The sequence below is a fragment of the Varanus komodoensis genome, unplaced genomic scaffold (genome assembly GCF_004798865.1).
Source record: "Varanus komodoensis strain SLA01 unplaced genomic scaffold, ASM479886v1 scaffold9, whole genome shotgun sequence".
Classification (NCBI taxonomy): Eukaryota; Metazoa; Chordata; class Lepidosauria; order Squamata; family Varanidae; genus Varanus; species Varanus komodoensis.
In genome coordinates this window covers 30,959,426-30,980,026 of record NW_025336598.1, presented here as the reverse complement: position 1 = coordinate 30,980,026, position 20,601 = coordinate 30,959,426, and the positions used below count along the sequence as shown (strand labels likewise).

At 39.2% G+C, this 20,601-nt stretch overlaps 1 protein-coding gene across 11 annotated transcripts in view; it reads right to left on the bottom strand.

Moving 5' to 3' along the window:
• The window catches only part of LOC123017145 (sodium channel protein type 2 subunit alpha-like), a 63,341-nt gene extending 48,896 nt beyond the window's left edge, over positions 1-14,445 (bottom strand). For 6 of the 11 annotated variants that reach the window (XM_044418284.1, XM_044418288.1, XM_044418286.1 and 3 more), the window contains exons 1-7: positions 14,179-14,445; positions 11,590-11,708; positions 10,718-10,807; positions 8,908-9,036; positions 8,153-8,244; positions 6,931-7,203; positions 5,165-5,228 (exon numbers count right to left, since the gene is read on the bottom strand). In XM_044418284.1, coding sequence (XP_044274219.1) covers positions 5,165-5,228; positions 6,931-7,203; positions 8,153-8,244; positions 8,908-9,036; positions 10,718-10,807; positions 11,590-11,708; positions 14,179-14,445 — 1,034 coding nt within the window. Of the gene's footprint in view, positions 1-5,164; positions 5,229-6,930; positions 7,204-8,152; positions 8,245-8,346; positions 8,439-8,907; positions 9,037-10,717; positions 10,808-11,589; positions 11,709-14,178 lie in introns of all 11 variants that reach the window. The other 5 variants (XM_044418285.1, XM_044418287.1, XM_044418293.1 and 2 more) reach the window with 2 other exon arrangements.
• Between the last annotated feature and the right edge of the window lie 6,156 nt (positions 14,446-20,601).

Sequence of the window (20,601 nt, the reverse complement as noted above, 5' to 3'; positions counted from 1 at the left end):
AACTGTTTTTCTAAGCAATTATTTTCTAAGGATGCAATTGAATTATAAAAGCTGTATCCATAGTTAGTCTGATTTAGATCCCACTGAAATCTATTAAAATGTTAATTACTAACTTAAAACTTCATGAATTAAAAATGGTATTGGAGTCAACTGTACCCCAAAGAAAACCATGCACACAAAATACCTGGTGGGCATTATTAGGCATGATACCATTTGCACCTGAAAGATACCATGCCTGTATTAAGACCTTCCTGTTTCTAATAAAATATGTAGCAGCACACTAGTCCTTGGATCAATAACACCCTGCAATGGAAAGTAAAAATTTTCACAAAAGGTATGTAGAATCTGACCCCTTAAATTTAAAAATTTTATATAAAAATTTGCATAATTAACATACGTGGAACGTAATTACAATAAATCAGTTGTTAAATATATCCCAAGCCTTTCCACTAACAATAGCGGGTATACAAATATAACAGCGAGAGCATTATGAGTTACGAGTCACTGTCAATAACTCCAACCAAGGAAACCAAAGAGCCCTGCCAGATCAGACCAAGGCCCTCTAGTCCAGCTTTCTGTCCATGCAGCTGCATATGAGAAGCTCACAAGCAGGACATGAGTGCACTAGCATCATCCGATTCAAGTTCTCCAGTGAGTGGTGTACATAGGCTTACCATCTCTGATACTAGAGGTGGCATACAGCCATCAGGACTAGTAGCCGCTGAGAACCTTCCCCTCCTTGAATCTGTCTAATCCCTTTTTAAAGCCAACACAACACCTTTTAATTGTGTAATTTAAGCACGTTTAGCAGATGTTTGATGAAGTAGTTCCTTTTATCTGTCCCGAACCTCCTATCAGTCAGCTCCATGGGATAGTTAGGTTCTAGCATTTTGAGGAGAAATATTATTCCCCTTCTCTATTATTCTACCTTCTCTACACCATGCATTACATCATACACCTCTGGTATTTCTCTCACTTTTCTCTTTTTCTCAGTTAAACGTTCCTAGTCACTGCAACTTTTCCTTCAGTTCCTGGATAATGTTAGTTGCCTTTTCTTCATTTTTTCCAACTCTAAAAAATCCTTGCAACTATAGAAGGCCTTGTGTCAGGAGTGAGGAAGATGGTTGCTTTGCATGCTTGTTCTCAAGGACTGCTGGCTGGATTTCAGAGGAATTTGAATTTGAAGGAGAACAGCGGCAGGGGAGGGCAGCTGGGAATGTGGGCCCTGCTGAGACACTGAGATGAGAGAAGCAGAGACGCAGTCTGGGAATAACCAAGATGTAAATTTGGAGGCGGGGGAATTGGTGAAGAGGAGTTTCTCAGACTCGGGCAAGGCAGGCATGGCTCTTGATGCTATGCTGCATCGCCAACAGAGAAGGGTGGCCCAGTGAGAGGATCCACATGTGGAGGGGAGGCACGTTCACTTTCAGAAGGCTTCTCCTGAAGGGATGGGGCCCAGGCATGCTCATAAGGAAAGTTCCTGAAGGTGAACACTAGATTGGGTTCAGCAAATCCTTGTGCATGCTTGGAGATTCTGGGTGTTTTGTGCTTTTGGTCAGTAAAAAACACTTTGCAAGGAAAAAGGTCTATGGCTTTTGAATGCGCAGCTCATGACACCCTGCTTGAGAAATGTATATGTTGTTAGTTACCACATTTCACATTGCTGTATGAGCAAGCAAGCAGACAAAAGTTACATGAAGTGAATAACTACTGCAAATTTCTGTCATGGTACTGACTGCAGTGAGAACAGCTGCTCCTTTTTTTGAGGCCTATAGTAGCAAATCAACCCATGCTGATTTTGCCTCTCTCAATGTCCCTGGAAAGCTCTTGGAATGTTCACAACATTGTAGGTCGCTTAGGTTCCAAATACAATAGGTGTTTAAAAGGCAGTGTCTGGTATATTAAAAACAACAATGCGAAACCTCAAACACTGTTGGGCACTGTTTATTTTTGTATTTACTCAGAGAATATTTTCTCTGAGTAAAATAGTGCAAAATCTCAAAAAATAGTGCAAAATCTCAGGATCAGATTTCTTGTTTGAGACTGTGGCATATTAATGCACTAATGCACTAAAGCAATGCAAATCATTGTCAATTTTTGGTCTGTAATGAGTGTCACATCCTTCTGAAAACCAAAAATGCTGCATTTATACATCTGGAGTTGTGGGTACAGCACACTAGGGACATTTCTGCTTTCTGTGAGCTTTTCTAGACAAGTCTATTTCACTGGCAGTTCCTACTTCTTATTTCATTGTGGAATTAAGATCAGAGCTCTGCATGAATTTATTTTTCTTTCCTAGCTTTCTAAACTTTGCACTACATAACCTCCAGGTGGTACTGTGGCACTGGTATAGCGGAATAATGCAAGTACACTGGTGGGGATTTGCATATTGTTTCCGTGTAGCAAACAATACTGTGGCAAAACTCCCACAAAATTGCTTTAAAAAAACAGATGCATAATTAGGTGGTGATGTCATTTGAAGGACCTGTAAATAACTATGCAGGATGATAAGCACACAATAAAAGCCTCATGTAGAAAAGATTTTTTTTAAAAAAATCTGTCAACCAGAGCAAAGTTTTTCTTGGCACACCAGTGAAAAAGTGATCGGTTGTGATAGTTCATCTAGAATCCTGAAAATATAGGTTAAGTTTATCAGCAATTGTGCTTAAGGCATTTTATATATATATATCAGCACAAGAAACATGTTTTGGAGTTGCAGCACAAACTGATCTTTTTAGGTTTGACATGACCTGCCTTACTAGTCACTTACTAACGAATAGCATACATTGTCCATCATTCACAACTCTTATATACAGTAAGAAGTGCTCTGGGAGTCTTCCAGTTGGAGCCAAAACGACCCCAAAAGCTTGATAAATACATAACTGTGAGCCGCCCTGAGGCTTTGTTGCGATGGGGGCGGCATAAAAATGTTTTAAATAAACAAACAAATAAATAAATAACTGTTGCAGGGAAAGATTTCTTAGGTCACCAGGAATTCTCGAAAGGTGTGTGAGGGGGATGTCTGAAAAATTCTATGGACCCCCAGTACATTTGATTTAATGTTAAGGAAAATGAGCAATGGATCTTTTATGTGGATAGATAAAATGTTGTTTTCTTACCCGTTATGAGCCTTTCTCGTGCAAAATGAATAGAACAGGTTCAAGGATAAGCCACTGCAGATTTAATAAGTAACTAATCGTTCTAAGCAGGACTGCTAGGGTCATTATGACCCTTACCACCTTATTTATTTAAAACTTTTGTATGCCATCCTTTATGCATAGCATCTCAGGATGGCTTACAATCCTTACAATCAAAATACAATAAAACCATCAGATCTATAAATAAATAACATAGTAACAAGAAATTTAAATGAAAATGAAAATCAAAGTGACTGTTAAAATGTTAAAATATTAATTTTTAAAATGACAATTAAATAAAAAGGTTTTGACCTGGTGCTAAAAAGAAAATAAACTCGGCGCCAGGCACACCTTATGACATGGATTTTCCATTGCCCAAGTAATTTCAGGAGAGAATTGAAACCCAAACCCACAACCATTTTATTTTTCACTAAATAAGGGTGTTGCTGCCCTTTAACACCATATGGCAATTTGGAACATGGATTTGTGGAAAGCTGACACAAATCTTCCCAATTTTGTTTCAGTGATCTCAGGGTAAGTTTGAATCCCTCTGTTGACAGAGAATTGTCCCAATAAATTCAATGAAATTTCACTTTTTCTAACTTTTACAAGTGGCTTTGTATCCACCTATAAAAAAGAAATTTGGCTTATAAGACTATATTCATTATAGGCTTTTTCTTATCAGGGACAGTTGATAATATTAACTAGTCTTCAAGTTACTACATGAGTCTTGGTCATTTTTTATGCAACAGACTATCTCAGCTACAGTTCTGGACATTCATGATTAATTTCAAGGCAAAATGCTCACACACTAATTAAATACTAAGCAAATGTCTCTTGGAGGGCAAACTTTGACTACTTTAACACAATTATTTTATTATTACTAATTGACTCTTGAGCAAACATTTTGCTATAGCAATGATTTGGAATAAAACTAAAGGATAGCTTAATACAAGTAAAATATGGTAGAGGCATGCTTCGCCATGGAATTGTTTTGGTACGTTTTGTACTTTTTAGCCTTGTCTGTCAATATTCTTATTCCCAAGTTACTTGTTTGCACTCCAAACTGTGATTTACACAACTAGCCTTTTTCTTGATGACAGCGTTTTGTGAGAACTTCTGTATCAAAAATTTCAGTGGATTAATTATGTTACATACCATATCAAAAATCTACTATATAAAACCTAGAAATAGTATTCTAAATTAGCTGAAACCAAAAGAAACCTGTGGCAAGTGGAAAGAAGTTCTGCTTGTACAAAGAGGTTCATGGTTTCCTCCTCTTCTAGGTGCAACTCTCCATGTCACATGCCATCATGAAAGTGGCAAGGATAACTGACATGCAAAGTATGCATGTTGTGGGGTCTAAAATGTTGGACTGGGATATAGGAGCTCTGGATACTAGTCTTCACTTGACCATAAAGCTGATTGGGTGACTTTGGAACGGCCACTGGTTCTCAGCCTAGTCTACCTCACAGGGTTGTTGTTATAAGCATAAAATGGAGAACAGGAGAATTATGCAGGCTGCCTTGGACTTCTTGGAGGAAAGACAAGATATAATCAAAATGCAACAAACAAGCAAAAAACCAATGTCGTGCCCAAGGGTCACTCAACCCTCAGAATTGGCTTCTAGGGGTGGGGACAGCAGGAGGAAAGAGGGCGGGGAAAACTCCATTTTGTGGTCATAGTTGCAAGGACCCAACCATGGCCTGAAATATAGGATAATAAATAGTGGAATAACCTGAAAGAGAGAGAGAACAAATTTATAGCGTTATTGATTCTGGGAAGTTGTTACTTGGGCTAGCAGTATCTTGAGAGCATGGGCATTCATTGTGCAGCTTGGACTCCCATGAGTGCATGGGCCTCTTGAAAACCATGTACGTGATGTGTGCGCAAAGTTGGAAGTTCATCCATACTGAAGCTCCTTGTGAGTGCAAGAGTGTTTATGTAGCTCTGGATCAGAGGTTTGGTTTTCTCTAGCCTCATTGCATCAGCAGAAAATTCTCTGGAATATTCAAAAAAAATCTTACCCAGCATCTGAGCTGTTACCACAAAGAAGGGGATCTCTTTGTCCTTCCAAAGTATAAAAATGATCTGATTGGGGGGAAAATAAATAAACAAATTTCTAGTTGCTGGCATTAAACATTAATTTACATGCAAATATAAACAAGGCAAAATATTGCATTTTTAAAAATCACATGGGCATAGCCAACATTTTATTATTTCTAATTGACTCTTGAGCAAACATTTTGCTATAGCAATGATTTAGAATAAAACTAAAGGGTAGCTTAATACAAGTAAAATATGGTAGAGGCATGCTTCCCCATGGAATGATCACTTTTTAAAAAGCACATGACTAAGGATCTCTTATCCAAACCACAACCAGCTGGGCTCAGTGGCTAGAAGTATTGTGCTGAGAGTAATATATCATTTAGGTTTGCACATTGTCAAATCTTAGTCTACAATTCTATGCCCAGCTTCCTGGAGGTAAACCCCACTGAACTCAGTTAGTTAGTTGAGTACCATGACTAGACTCACATGGCAAAAAAACAATTCAGAAGATGAAAAATACATTTTGTTTTTAGACAGTATATGTAAATTTTCAGCATGTACCATCTTGGAAGATGCTCCTCCTATCTGAGAGATAAGGGACTTTTGTAAGGACTTGGACTGAAATATCATGAATTAATTTTGTAAAAAGATACCTGCAGCCTGATTATTGGAAAGAAGCTTTTTTTAAATGGTTCAAAAAGTTGTTTATCCGATAAACTATGTCTTTAAACACATAACACACTGATAATGCCATACTGAACTCTGGGACTTACTTTTGATAAAATGTTTGTAGGACTGCAGTGTAACCAGTTTCTTACTAACACTTCATTCCTATTTTGTTGTTTTTTTTTATCAAATATTTATTTAATCCCACAACATTAAATTTTCCTTTAATTTCTCTTACAGGCAGACCACTAGACTATTTTAAATCTTTTGGTTTATATCTAACGTTACTCCTATCTGTTGTGATCCCAATGAAATAAACCAGACCAGAACTAGACTAACACTGGACGTGATCCTTTGGACTTCTCTATATGAAGCATTTATTGTGCACTCATGATGCCTCACTCAAAGAAGTTTGCAGGGCCTTTTCATGATCTTGTCCTCCTGAGTTTTCCAGCCTTCAGGGATTTGTTTTGTTTGTTTTTTAGAGAGAGAAAAAAACTGGTATTTAATTTTAAATTGCAACAAACTGGAACAAAAGCCTTGTGAAAAGGTGAAAATCTGCTATACTGCAGTTATACCACAGCACCACCTTGTGGCTATTTAATAGAATACATCGAAGGCCGAGAGAGCGAAACCCTAGAAAAGCCCTGGGGAGAGGTTACATTTTTTTCTCCACAATGAAAACAAAAAAAGAAGCTTGTGTACAGCAGTGGGTTAAAACCCCTCATATAGAGAAGCCCTTGTTTTACTGTGAATTGCATATGATCGTATCCAATTGGTGTCCTTTTTCTGATGTCAACAGCAAAGGGAGGAATGTGATTTTGGCAATCACCACTTTCTATAGGGCCGCATTACCCGCACACTGTTCCAAAATGTTCCCTAATGCTCTAGGGAAGATTTAGAGAGACAGGTGCAGCAAGGGAGAGGAAAGCTGCAGAAAATCCCTCCTCTGACTGATGCTTCTACTGAATCAAGGACCTTTTTGTTAGCTGAGAGATCGTAAATGGATGCAACTTACGTACAGTACATTTTACATACACGCACATGTGCACACACAGGTTGTACCAATCATCCTTACTTTCATTATCAATGTACTCTTCCCAGTCAAAGTTGCTCACTGTAGTGTTAACAAAGGTACCATTTGCTCCCAGTGCGCTGTTGAAGTAGGAGGTTATGTTTATCTCAAAAGTAGAATTGTCTGGTGGCCAAATGAGGCACTTATGCCTCAGGTTCCCCATGAAAAGCTGGAGCCCTATGAGGGCAAACACACTCAGACAAAACACCGTCAGGATCATGACGTCTGAGAGCTTCTTCACAGACTGAATGAGGGCCCCCACAATGGTCTTCAGGCCTGCAAGCAGAAAGGGATTAAAAGACATATGAAGACATGTCACACATTCTTTTGCTATATTTAAGATGCCATGCAGAAACAGCAAACAACATTATGTTTGAGAAACAGTAAAGTTTCATGAACAGCATCAGCACTTGTGAAAATGTATGAAAAGCAAAAAATTGTCTGTTCATGGAAGTACTATGTACATTTTATTAAATGTACACATTTATTGCAAAACAGAAGAGATTTTATCAGTCATGGATTGCTTGCATGTAACAACAGCTTTTAGTTTAAAAACCCCAAAAGCACCCCGGTTTACACTATTTTTTTCTTACTTCAAAAACTTTTTTTTTAATCTATCACAGTTCATTTTTAACACAGTACTGAAGAGAAAAATCGGTGGATAGTAAACTCCCAGGCCAAGTTTGACATTCACTAATATAATTCCAGGCAGTGCCCTCCTTGATCCATTTAAACAACTAATTTAAAAGATAACTTTCAAATTTAAGTCAAACCTGACTGTGCAGTGCAATCCTATGCATGTTTACCTGGAAGTAAGTCCCAATGCATTCAATGGAGCTTACTTTCTAGTAAGTGTGTTTAAAATTACAGCTTGAAACTAAGTGCTAAAAATATGGCAATACAAAAGCCATACTGTTAAAGCTATTCATTGGAGGGAGAAAAAACAACCTTGTCATTTTTAAATGGAGCAGCAACACAAAGCAAACCTCAAAACAAAATGTAATGCATAGGCTATGTATTCTATAGATGTCTCATGCAATCATTTGTTAAACTCAAAGGCTGATTTTGCAAATTAAAATAAATGTTACATTTGAAAAGACAAGGGATCTTCTGATTCCTGCCTTTTAGTAAGATGAGCTGTAATTATGAACCTTATGCTAGAAAAATGTAAACTTGAGTTCAATGGAAATAACAAGTCAGCCTCTGTGTTTAACCTCGCTCTCACCTGGAATGACTGATATTGTTTTCAATGCCCGGAGAACTCTGAATGTTCTCAACGCTGAGACATTGCCCAGGTCCACAAACTCTGTCACATATCTGCAGTAGGGGAGTTCACACACAAACACAATGACAACACACAAAAAACAGTTGGAGATACACAAGGGGCCTGGCACTTCATCAAACCAGTCCACATCTTACCTGGGATTACAGAAATAGTTTTCAAAGCTCTCAATACTCTGAAAGTTCGAAGAGCTGAAACATTGCCTAGGTTTACAAATTCTGTTACATACCTGTAGAATTAAATCACAGTTATTCAGAATTGAGGCAGAGCTGAAGCTAATCACTTAGGGTCTTTCATCAAGACCACTTTGGTGAATTCACCTTTCACAAGACTAAATCCAACATATATTCACATTTGCTAATTTCTACCTGCCTGCAGTTAATTCAGTGGAATTGAAACTCACACTTTGGATCTAAAAAGCTAAATTAGAATAATTGGACAAAGTAGCATGAAGTTGAATGTTTCCCATTCTAATAAACAGAATGAATATAGGACATGGAATTAGTGTCCCTAAAATATAAAAAACAAGTAGACACACTTTTGTATTGTTGCAGATGAAGAACTGGAAAGTGTGTCAATAAGGTAACTTCACTGCCCACATTTTTGCCTATTTTAATTAATGCATGCTTCCTACTACGATATACACTGACACTAATTTCATGCCCTTATAAGTTTTTTGTAATTGTTGAAGCACTTACGCCATCAAAATGACACTGAAATCAAGCCAGTTCCATGGGTCTCGAAGAAAAGTGAAACCTTCCAAACAGAAGCCCCTTGCAAGAATTTTTATAAGTGATTCAAAGGTATAAATTCCAGTGAAAGTGTACCTAAAATCATGCAAATAAAGTGTTAAGCACAATTACTTTTTAGATGTTTCGTATCATTCCCTGCCCAGTATCAATATGTAACCTATGGATCTTTTGAAATGGTCGGTGATCCCATATTGCACTAAATGTCATATGCATGAAATGTGGTTTAAATCAGCACATGATAAACAATTAAAAGTGTGATCCTATGTTTAGTTAGGGAAAAAAGTCTTCAAAATCCAAGGAATATCGGGAGTTGTAGGCCTTGTTCTGTCTAACTACTGCAACCTAACTTCTCCTAACCTAAATAATTTATTGGCAGCTATGTTTCTACAGAGCACTATTTTGTATTCATGCAATAAATGAATGGCTTTAGCCCTAAGGCACACTACACTAGAGAAATTTATCTACCATAAAAATCACCAGGGCAAAAGCCAAAATTCTGCTACATAATATACATTATCATGCATTTTCTGCATTGCCACAACAAAATTGTGTCAAATCAGCCTCTCAACAAGTATACTGCCATCAAAATACGTAAGCTCTTCAGTTTCTCCACCTAGAGTCTCACAATCATTTTATTTCTGCATAGGAAAATAATACATGTGAAGCAGTCATAAGGAATCAAACAAGATACTCTTCATATATCACAAAAACGATTTTCTAGATTCCCTTCCCATATCCTAGCAGTGAATGTATTCTCTAAACCTTAGAATCTAAGCACTGGTCTTTTAGCCGAAATAACAGCATCTTCACACACACAATTACCAGTGGTCTTGTCGGAAGATCACAGTGTTTGAAGAAAAACTAAAATTCTTTAAGGAAAAATACCCTCTGAAATAGCCAAAAGAGGACTGAGTGTGCTTAGGGAGCATGGAATGGTGATTGTTGCTGGACTCAGGGGGATAGAAAGCTAGTAGCATATTTATTTATTTATTTTTCAATTTAAATCCTGCCTTTTTCCTACAAAGGGATCAAGGCAGCTTACATCATTCTCCTCCTCCATCTTATCCCCACAACAACAACCCTGTGAGGTAGGTTGGGCTGAGACTCTGTGACTGGCCCAAAGTCACCCAGTTGGCTCCAAGGCTGAGCCCCGGGGACCAGAACCCAGATTGTCTGAGTCCCAGTCCCATGCTCTTAACCACTACACCATCTTTAAAAGGACAACTCTCCGGCTTTCTGCACTGAAGTCTGAACAAGGACACAGATTGCAAGATTTTGATGCAAGGTCCACAGGTTCACATGATCATCATTCTTGTTTCCTTTTACTCTCACTCCTACTTTCCTATCTCTTGTTGTCTGCTCCCCAAATTGCTTCCCTGTCCTGCACCGAGTGCTTCCTTTTGACCCATTTCTTCTTCTTCAAAACAAAAGCCTTGTGCAAGTTGTAGCAGCCTCATCTACACTGCACCTCTATTCCTGACTCTCCATTATCCCTTTTCAAGGCCTTCCAACCCTGCTTACTGCCTGCATCAAACAACCCTGAGATACAATCAATGTAATCCTTTTTTTGCATTTACTCTGTGTGTGTGTGCAATGCACATCACAAGTCCTTGGAGTCAGTCCCCTTATCAGTTTTTCCAATCACTCTTTGTTCTGTTGATCAGGCATGCATAATGAATATCAAACTAGTAGCCATTTCCTGAAATAGCATCAAACCAATACAGATTACTATTTTTCAAAGAGGGTTTTGACTTACTCTACATTCTTTGTCCATTCCGGAGGGTTACTCATGGTCATAAATACACAGTTGGTCAAAATAGTGCACATAATAAGCATGCTGAATAATGTAAAAGACAGTCAAGGAATATCAGCCATTAAATCAGATATCATATTACAAAATAAACTTAGAGTGCAATCCAAGGCATATTTGGACAGAAAGCCTTGCAGCTCCCAGCCAGCCACACTGGGAACTGCAAGACAAGGCTGCACCCTTAATGACAGCACTTGCTAGTCTCAGCAAACTCCAAACCCTTTCCTTAAGTCTCCAAAATTCTTCCCATGCCCAGTCTCTCTCTCACCTTCATCTGCTGCTTGCTGCTGCCACCACCAAAACCACCAGCAGCACCTACAGAATACATGAATTGCCTTATTGCCATGCAGGTGCGTGGGGAGGGACTTATTCATGTCAGTAGCCCTTACTTTAAAGTAGTGGTAGGGAACATGTAGCTCTCTGGATACTAGATTACTCCCATCATCCTTGACCATTGGCCATGCTGAATAGAGCTGATGCTCCCAATATGACACATTCATTTCTAAATTGTCAGAGGAGAACTGCATTAGTCTCTAGCAGCAGAAACAATACAGAACTCTATGGTACCTTAAAGACTTGCACATTTATTCTGGTATAAGCTTCTCTGAACCAGAACACACTTAATGGACATCCAATGAAGTGCACTATAGTCCACATAAACTTGCATTTAAATAAATGTACTAGGCTTTGGCAAAACTCTTCATTGTTTCTATTTGTAAATCTATTTGTAAACATGGCAGTCACTTTTCAAAAAGCATTAGAAAAATACTTCATATTACATTTCAAACATCTAAAAGGTAACTTCTTCAAAAGGATATGAATGTACCAAAATTTTAATAGCAATTTTTCTGACAGGATTGAAAGGGGTTAAAATGTACAAGGCAGATGTGGCACTGAATCGAAAAATTGCCTTCCCTCTATTCAATACTATGAAGGTCTGGAAAACAAAAAGAAAGTACAATGAAAACTAGTTACCTATTTATAAACAAATAATTACCCGATATATTTTGTTGGTACCCTGATTTCAGAGGAAGATGTAGGCTCTTGTTGACTTGTGATATCGCATCTTTAGCAACTGGATTAAAATACTGCCCATTTGAATTAATGTATTATGTTAATTATAATATACAGATTTATGATTATAATATTAATGTATTAATATTTTATGATACAACAGCAAGTACACTAACATCATTATCATCATTATTAATGGTAAGAGCAGTTGAAGTGAGTGTTTTTGTCAATGTGATTCAATGTGTGAGAACTTCTTGCCCTAAAATATCTGAAGGTGACTGAGAAGCTTAGAGGAATGTATGCCTGCATAACTACTCCCATCTAGCTTACCTTCCCACACATTTTCCTAAAGTGGACTCAAGAAGGCTATGGGGACCCACAAGCCGGGAGTATGGTGAAGTGCCCAGCGAACACAGACACGCCATTTCTCCCCCACCCTTATGGACTTGTGAACCAACACATGGTTGCATTGTTACAAGGGGTGTTGTCTGTGGTTATTCAACAATTTTACTCAGAAAAGTTATCCTTGAAGGAGGAAGCAGAGCGATTGGGAGAGGCTGATGTAGATTCCCTAGTCTAAGTGGAGGAGGAGGATTCCGCTGCAGGACCCAGTATCTGCAGGAGCCAGGTGGAGTTGAGCCTCACCAGTGCAGAAGACACTGCTGAGTCCTGGGAACCAGTCATGTGCATGTACTGTATTATGCTTCAGTCTGAACCTGAACACAGGACTACTTCCTTTGGCCCCAAAAGCTGTCATACTGAGAAGCACAAGTAAAAGGGAGGGCAGTGTGGGATCTTCCTGTAGGTAGCACTGCCTCCAAGGAAAGGCCCTTGCTCTCAGCTGGCCCGGCATGGTCCTGATGAGTGCAACAGGAAGAGTTCAAGGACCAGCTTTGAAAGCCCTTCCGCTGCTGCAACACCCACTCTGATCATTGCTGATTGCAGGCTCTAGCCAACTCACTGACCAGCTCCTCTGCTACTGCTGCAGCTTTCCTCCAGGCTGTGCCCTTTTGCCCAGTTGCACAACACCACTGTTGCCCCAGTAGATGCTGAATCCAGGCCTTTGAACCCCAGTATTCAGGAGTATAGGATATATAGGCATCCATCAGATTCCTGCATGTAGGAGAAATCAGTGGAGAAATACAAGAAGCAGGCAGCCTAGATATTTAATTGTTTCTACACTCTCTACCCTTTCTCTGTCTCAAGTTTCCTTCTCCTTTCCCCTCCCCAACCTTCTCCTTCTTCCTTTATTCCTTTTCACTACTTCCTGTTGGATTCCTACTTTCCCACTCACTGGTCAAAATACTCTCAAATCTCTACCTCTTCCTCCCCAGCTCTGCCCCTCTTCAGGATCTGGAGAGTTTAGTGGATGGCAGGCAGAGACTCTTAAATGAGAGCCATTCAAGCAATGGCAAGCAGCACAACCACATGTCAAAGATAGCGACTTCTGAGGCAATGGGTGCCACAAAACCCCTCCTGCATTGCAGTGCATCTAAAGAGTCAGCTATTAATACAGTAATGGCTGTTGGCTTTCAGCAAGCCACTCCTCCTGGAGTGGGTTCTCCCTCCCACAGTGGTCCTACCTCCACCTAACTTCCGTTGCTCCTGAATACTGATGTAGCTCCTCCTTACCACTATTGCCAGTCAGCTTGTCAAGAAGAAATTTTGACAGGGGAGTGAATTTTCTCCTTTATCATTGTCCACTCACTTGATAAAGAACAACTGAGCAAGCAAGCAGCAGCAGCAAACAGCAATGATTAGGCAGCTCCTAGTGATGTGACTGGACCTCAGCATATGCCAGCCTTTCTCCACTGCAAAGGTAATCAACTTAAGACTAAATTCCATTTGGTGACGCTCTCAGAAGACCACAATGATGAGCAGATCTTTGCGCAAAGTGGACAAGGTCAAAGACCAAATGGGTGGAAACAAAGCTACTGGCATATTTTAGCTTCATCTCTCACCACCTGTAACTAAAGCTTAGTTTAGGCATTTCAACCTTTTAGAATGTGAGCAAAATGGCACAAAAGCCAGGAAACAATCAAAAGATCAGTGACTGGGCTGGGGCAAGAGGACGGTGACATATGGAAGACTCTAAAGGGGTAGGCTGGTAAACCAGGATGAATGGTTTTGGCCCCCTGGCTTAAGTTCTACACACCAGGTCTAATCCCTGAAGCTAGACCAACATGAAGCTTATGAGTGTTAGTAAAAGGATGGTGCCCAGAGTAAAATGTCTTTGTGCAAACCTTTCTGAAACACCAAATGATTTTAAGGTGGTTTTCAAGTGCAGAAAGAGGTCTGCAGAAGTTAAAAACATTGGAGATTAATATAATATTAGACATTTGCAAAAGCTAATAAACTCAGCTAAAATCCAGCCAGTATTGACAAAAACTCACTTTTTTATTGCTATAATATGGGTCGAGGTCCTCCAAAGGTTCGGACACCATTCCTGGAGGAATGTCTCCATATATAAATGGAAGAGTTTTTCCTGCTTCCAAATCACTATTTGGCTTTGGCCCATTTTCATCATCAGCATCTGAATGATCTTGTTTGGGCTTTTTAACTTTCTCCTCTGCACAGCGTTTTTCAATAGCTGCAAGAGATTCTCTAGTAAAATAGCGGAAGCTGTCAGGTCCTGGTGGTACCAGCCGTGCCTGTGCCATTTTTTCATCCTGCACATTTAAATTACTGTTAGCCTATTGCATAAGAATGACCTGCAGAGAGAGAGAGAAAGAGAGAGAGCATAAGTACATGAAAAAGTTAGGAAAACATATCTCCATCACCAACTTCTACAAGGCTAAAAGGTAACCTGTTCAAAGATATAGCAAAATTAGGCAGTGCTCACCGTGGAAGGAGAGAAAACACGTGCCTCCCCAGATGTTGCTGGTTTGCCACTTACATCATCACCACTGACTAGCCTTCCTGAAGATTATGGGAGCTGCAATCCAACAGCATCTGGAATATCACAGATTCCCCAGTTCTGCACTATGAAGCATACCTTTTTTTCTTTTGCTTAAAGTGTCCAGCTTTTCCTGGAGTCTCATTCATACAATGTAGAGATTTGCTTAAGAAATAGGATGCCTAGGAGCTGCAATGGGCCAAGTCTATCTCCTGTTTCAGAAATTCAGCAGCAGGTGATCTACAAAGCAACCGCAAACTAAGTTCCATTGTGAACTCTGAACATCAAGGCAATCCATAAGTCTTTTGCTAGCTATGCCTAGATTACTAAATGTAACACATTATCATGAGTATATGAGGGTAAGACTCTATTCCATGCTTCCATTCTGACTGGCCACAGTTGACCTGGTTTGCTCATAATGCTAACCCATATTATAGACTGTCAAATTCTGGATTGTACTAATGTACAAACCAGGCCATGCTAATAAACCATGGGTTGGTATCTATGAACAACTAAGAAAAAAGAGGACCCAATTTAGTGTTGCCTTGTGAACTCTAGTTTGTTCAAACTATGGGTTACTGTTACGTGCAACCCTACGGTTGTTCATAGATTGTTTCATTAGGCTGCAGAGGTGGCAAGCAAGTTCACATTTGCCAGTATCACATAGCCACAAAGGCATTTGGATACAGGGAGGGAGCAGGCAAAGAGGAAAGAAATAACAATCCAAGGACTGAGGAAACAACCCCTGAGATGGGTTATTGTGTTTTAGAATGGACAGCCATGTTATCACTAGGAGCCTGGCTCTAGACTGGACAGCAGAAATAAGGTTTTTCTTTCTAAGGCTACTTTGGAGCAAGCACTATGTTGCTCAGTAAGGGCACAGCAAGAAAGACAGAAGACTTCAATCTTTACTGAGGCAGTGACTATAAAGAAATAGAAACTGTAAGGGAGGGAAGGAAAAGCTAGTTTAATAGGAAAGAGAATTAGGAGAACCATGTGAAGAATCAGACCAGATATTTAAATGGTCTCAAGTATGAACCATGGGATGCACTAGGATGGATGGGGATGGGGAAATCTAACAAGTACCAGATAGATCCGAGAAAGGACACACTGGAGTAAAATTTCCCAGACGAAAATGAAAAGCAACTGAAAATATAGCCTACCTTTTTATTACCAGGCAATGTCAGATCTTGAAATTGAGCCAGTGGAGCCCCATGTATTTTCTCTGGGTGGAATATCCAAAAGATGTAGATTAAAAAATCTTCTTTTTTTCAAGAGATAAAATGAATGCAAGACATTCCATCTTTAACCCTGGTAGAAACTGAATGCTTCTGTCAGCAGATTCTGGCCATGGTGGCACACAAAGTACTTGGAAAAAACCAAGAAAAGGGATTTCTGCATCCAGTCACATTACCACAAGTTTCTCTAAACTAGGCATGTAGATCCTTGGGAAAGCTAGAATTAAAAATAAGAAGATTACGACATATGGTATCAAATGCCACATGGACACAAATTGCTGGAAGTCTGAGATATCTAATTAATTAATTATCTAATTAAGTCTGAGATAACCAACCTCACAACACTAGCATCTGATGAGAGAAAACCAAGGACAATTTCATCTCAACACCCATTTTGACATTCGCTCAATCTATATTAGGGATTTGAAACAGGGATTTTGGATATTTAGGTGTGTACGATATACATACATATCACTACTAATGCTTTCAAGTCCAGTTCCATGTATCTCAGATCATTACTGTGTGGCTATTAGTTGTTGCTGTTACTGTTCTGTGTTTTTTGTGTTTTGTTAAAAATAAAAATTATTAGGAACAAGGAAAAAGTCTAAGATAACCAGTCTATGGAGGTCTTCATATGCTCTAAAGGCACTGTCATAAGGAGGTAAGATCCTATGATATTGGAATGCTCTGGGGAAGTTTTCGGTGTTGTTTCTGGGGAGAGGCTCTGGAACTGTCTTCCCCAAGAGGCTCCTTTGGCCTCCATTCTGTTTGTTTATACGCATTTGGTGAAGATGCTGCTATTTCTATAGGCAATAGATCTGGATGACAACCAAATTGCCCCCATAACTGTTCTGTACTTTTTAGACGATTGCTATTGCTTCTTGCAGCAGCTTTACTGTTTTGCTGCTTGTATTGGAACTTTAAAAATACTTTTGGGGGGATGATATATGGTAGGACTTGCTGTTAGCTGCCAAGAGGTTTTGTTTTGGTTTTTGAGGGGGACAGCATGTTCCTTCTCTAGATGAAGAAGTGGAATAAAATTACACAAATAAATCTTTATCCCTCAGCAAATATGAGTTGTAACACAGTTAAATCTTAGTAAGACATCTCAGTACAAAAGATAGATAACATGATCTTTAAAATTCTGATACAAATAGAGGCCTTCACTCAAAGAGTTGCTTCAAATTGGTGTTGCATGCCTTAAGCCTCCCTTGTTTCCAGGGGTCCTTGTTCATGTGCACTTCTCGTTTTTAGCCATTTGCCTTTTCAGATTGCTTTCCCATCTTAGGCGTTCTCCTCCCGCTCATTCCTCAAGACCATGCTCTATTGCTACATGTATTTCTGAAATCCTATTGCTTCCTCAGGCCTAGCAATTTCCAGCCTGCTGCTGCCACTAATCCTGCCTGCCCTGCCAGGACAACGGGAAACCCTCCTCTGCCTTCCCCTCTGGGACTCTGGGACTGCTCAGTCACTATCAGAAGCATCACCAACCCTGCCATCAAATTCTGTTTCACAATGTAGTTAGTGGGTGATTTTTATGATATCTGAAAGTTCACAATGTTTGGCTTGCAAAAAAGCCTACACAGAATCTGAAATCCTTCCTACATCCTTCAGCTCCCAATGTGCTTTATATGTTCCAGAAATATTGATTTAATTATATATATTAAACACTTCATATGGTAGGCAAAGGCCTTCCTACACCAATATGCAGCTCCCAGTGTGCTTTATGTGTTTCAGAAATATTGATTTAATTATATATATTAAACACTTCATATGGTAGGCATTCTTGTCAATAATGTTGGCCTGTTATCCGAGATCCCTTATCTCTACAGCCAAGAAAGCCCTCAGATAAATAAAATTTAAATCATAAAACTGTCTACTTACTCCATTTAGAATAATTGAGTGCTGCTGCTTGCACTAAACAGCTCCTACAGTGTTTAATCTCATTCAGTATGGTATTTATTTCCAGTTGTTTTCTTTCTTCTCCTAACCTTGTCTTTATTATTTGCTTTCCTATGCCTGAACAAGAAAGATATAAACTTGGATTGTCAACTATTTTATTGTGTCTGGGACATTTCAGTTTAACACATGAAAAGTGAGGTTGTGAAGCTATTAAAACCATTTATATATCATGCCCCAACAAGGTAGCGGAGCCTTAAAATATGTAGGACTACAGGGGTGGTAGTGTGGCTCCCTGCTAAGAAGTTCAAGGTGTACAAAATGAGAGGAAAACATTGGAACCACTTCAAATTCTAATTATGTAAACAGCATATAAATACAAGACTATACTCTTTACCCATTAAAAATAATACACAAAATGTGCCCTCAGTGACCAGATAATTATGAAAAGTAGCCTATCCACTGTTCCTGTTCACCTGAAATATAACAGATACAGAGAGCTCCTTTCCCTCAAATCTTTCACGGAAGAGCAAAGCAGAAGTTTCTTTGGAGCACTTCTCCCAGCAACTGCTCCTTCCGACTCCCTACTGGGAGATGAGCATGGCAGAATTGAATTTAATAGTAGCAAATTATGAAAAGCAAATTAATATGAATTTAATATAACACTATTGAGTCTCAATACAAAATTTCATTGGCATGAATTGTGAAATTAACTTGTTTTCATCCTTCCTGTTGCATAAACGGGTGCAGCAAATGTACCGTGGCTTGTCAGGGATAAGACAACCTTACTACCTTCTCTTTGTACAAATAAAAATAGTAGTAGAGAATCCATTATGCCATCCAATACTCCTTGCAATGATAAATTACCCTTGCATAAAATATATCACAGCAATACATTATGGTTTTGGATTCCGATTCCCCAGGGTTCATCTTCAGATGCCTCCTTCTGTTCCAGTGAGACATAGTGCTTGTAATATACTATCACACATCGAAAGTATTGCAAAGCACTGATAATATCAGTTTTGTCTAACGAGCCGTACTCTGCCAATAAGACAGAGTAAGTGAATGACTGGGGATCCATAACTAACCCCAATGGTCTCAGTTCCATGTTTCTACTTTTCTTCTTGTTTGTTTCCTCTTTTCATTTTTCTCTCTTCCTCTCTCTTTTGCCACCTTTAAAACAAACTCCTACTTGGGGCAACTTGCCAAGAATACTCTTCCCGTCTCATGCCTGGCACCAAGTTGTGGTACACAAAGACTTTTTAAAATTTCCTAGAGTAATTTTAGCATGTGAGTTAGCTTTCACTATGGTATCATCAGTACTTCTGAATTTTGTGGGTTATTCTAATTGGCTGTTTCTAACGTCCTATTGTGTAGCATTTTATATATTTACTTAAAAAAACACTGTATGTGGCCAAAGCCCCCTCTTGAATGTACGCCTTAATGTAATGATGGGTTTTGAGAATGCTGGAGAAACCAACAGCAATGTCACCTGGGGGTCAGACTATTTTACTAGAGTGGTCTCTTAGCAGGGCTGTCCATGGCAGAATGGTCAAAGCTTCAGACTAAGAGGCATCCATCCTCTTCTGTAGTATTGGTTGCTTCAGCAGAAGAGAATGAATATTTCTAAAGGTGCTGTGGGTGGAGAAACTCCTGGAGGGCAGCTACTGGGCAGCAGTGGTAGTGGAAGGCAACACTGGTAGAGGATCTTTCACAGACAACAACGATGCTCCAACTAACTCTGGTTAGTATTGTGCTGAAGAAGGCAATGACAAACCACTTCTGCGTATTTCTTACTTTGAAATCCCTATGATGAAATAATCCAAAATTAAACAAGAGATAGTGCCAGAAGATGAGATTCCCAGGCTGGAAGGCATTCAAGCAGCTACTGGGGAAGAGGAAAGCACAAGAACGAACAGTGCTGTTGCTAGTACAGAACTAGAACAAAGCCCAAAGGAAGGCTAGTGGGCAACATGCACACAGAGGAAAGAAAAGTCCATGCTGCACAACACATGAAATTGGAACATGGAATGTGGGAAGTATGAATCAAGACAGCAATCAAAGAATGAATCCATGAATCAAGACTAAAGCAAGAAATTGAATGTTTAACCCCTGCAGGACTTGGTGCAAGTGTACTACAATAGACAGGAATGGGTCAATTTCAGTCAAAGTGTTTTACTCTGGAAATGATAAACTCAGAAGAAATGGAAAGTATCTAATCCTTAGGCAAGATATAGCACAGGAAGTGAGGGCTACAGTACAAAGTCTGACCTAATAATATCATTGAGAATTCTTGAAAAATTTGTCAATATAGTATCATTGAATTTTATGCTTCAGCAACAGATGCTGTAGAAGTAGTTGAAACTTTTATGCAAGCGTCCAAGAGGAAAATGATGAACCACCAAAATAAGGTATTCTGATAATCATGGGTGGCTGGAACACAAAAGTAGGAAACAAAGCAGAATCCAAAGTTGTGGGGATAATTCAGCCTGGGGGTCAGAAATGAAGCAGGAGAAAATGACTCATAGAATTCTGTGAAGCCACCAATCACTTTATTGCAAATCCATACTTCAGGCAACCGGTCAGATGGCTACACAACTAAACATCACCAGATGGCAAACAGAGAAATAAAATTGATGGCATAATTCGAATAAACTGATGGAGAATCTGTATTCTCACTGCCAAAACAAGACCAGGATTGTGCTATTGTCTACTAGCTATTCATGTAAAAATCAGAGTTAGGCTGAAAAAGATCACTAAAGGAAGCATAGTGCCCAAATTCA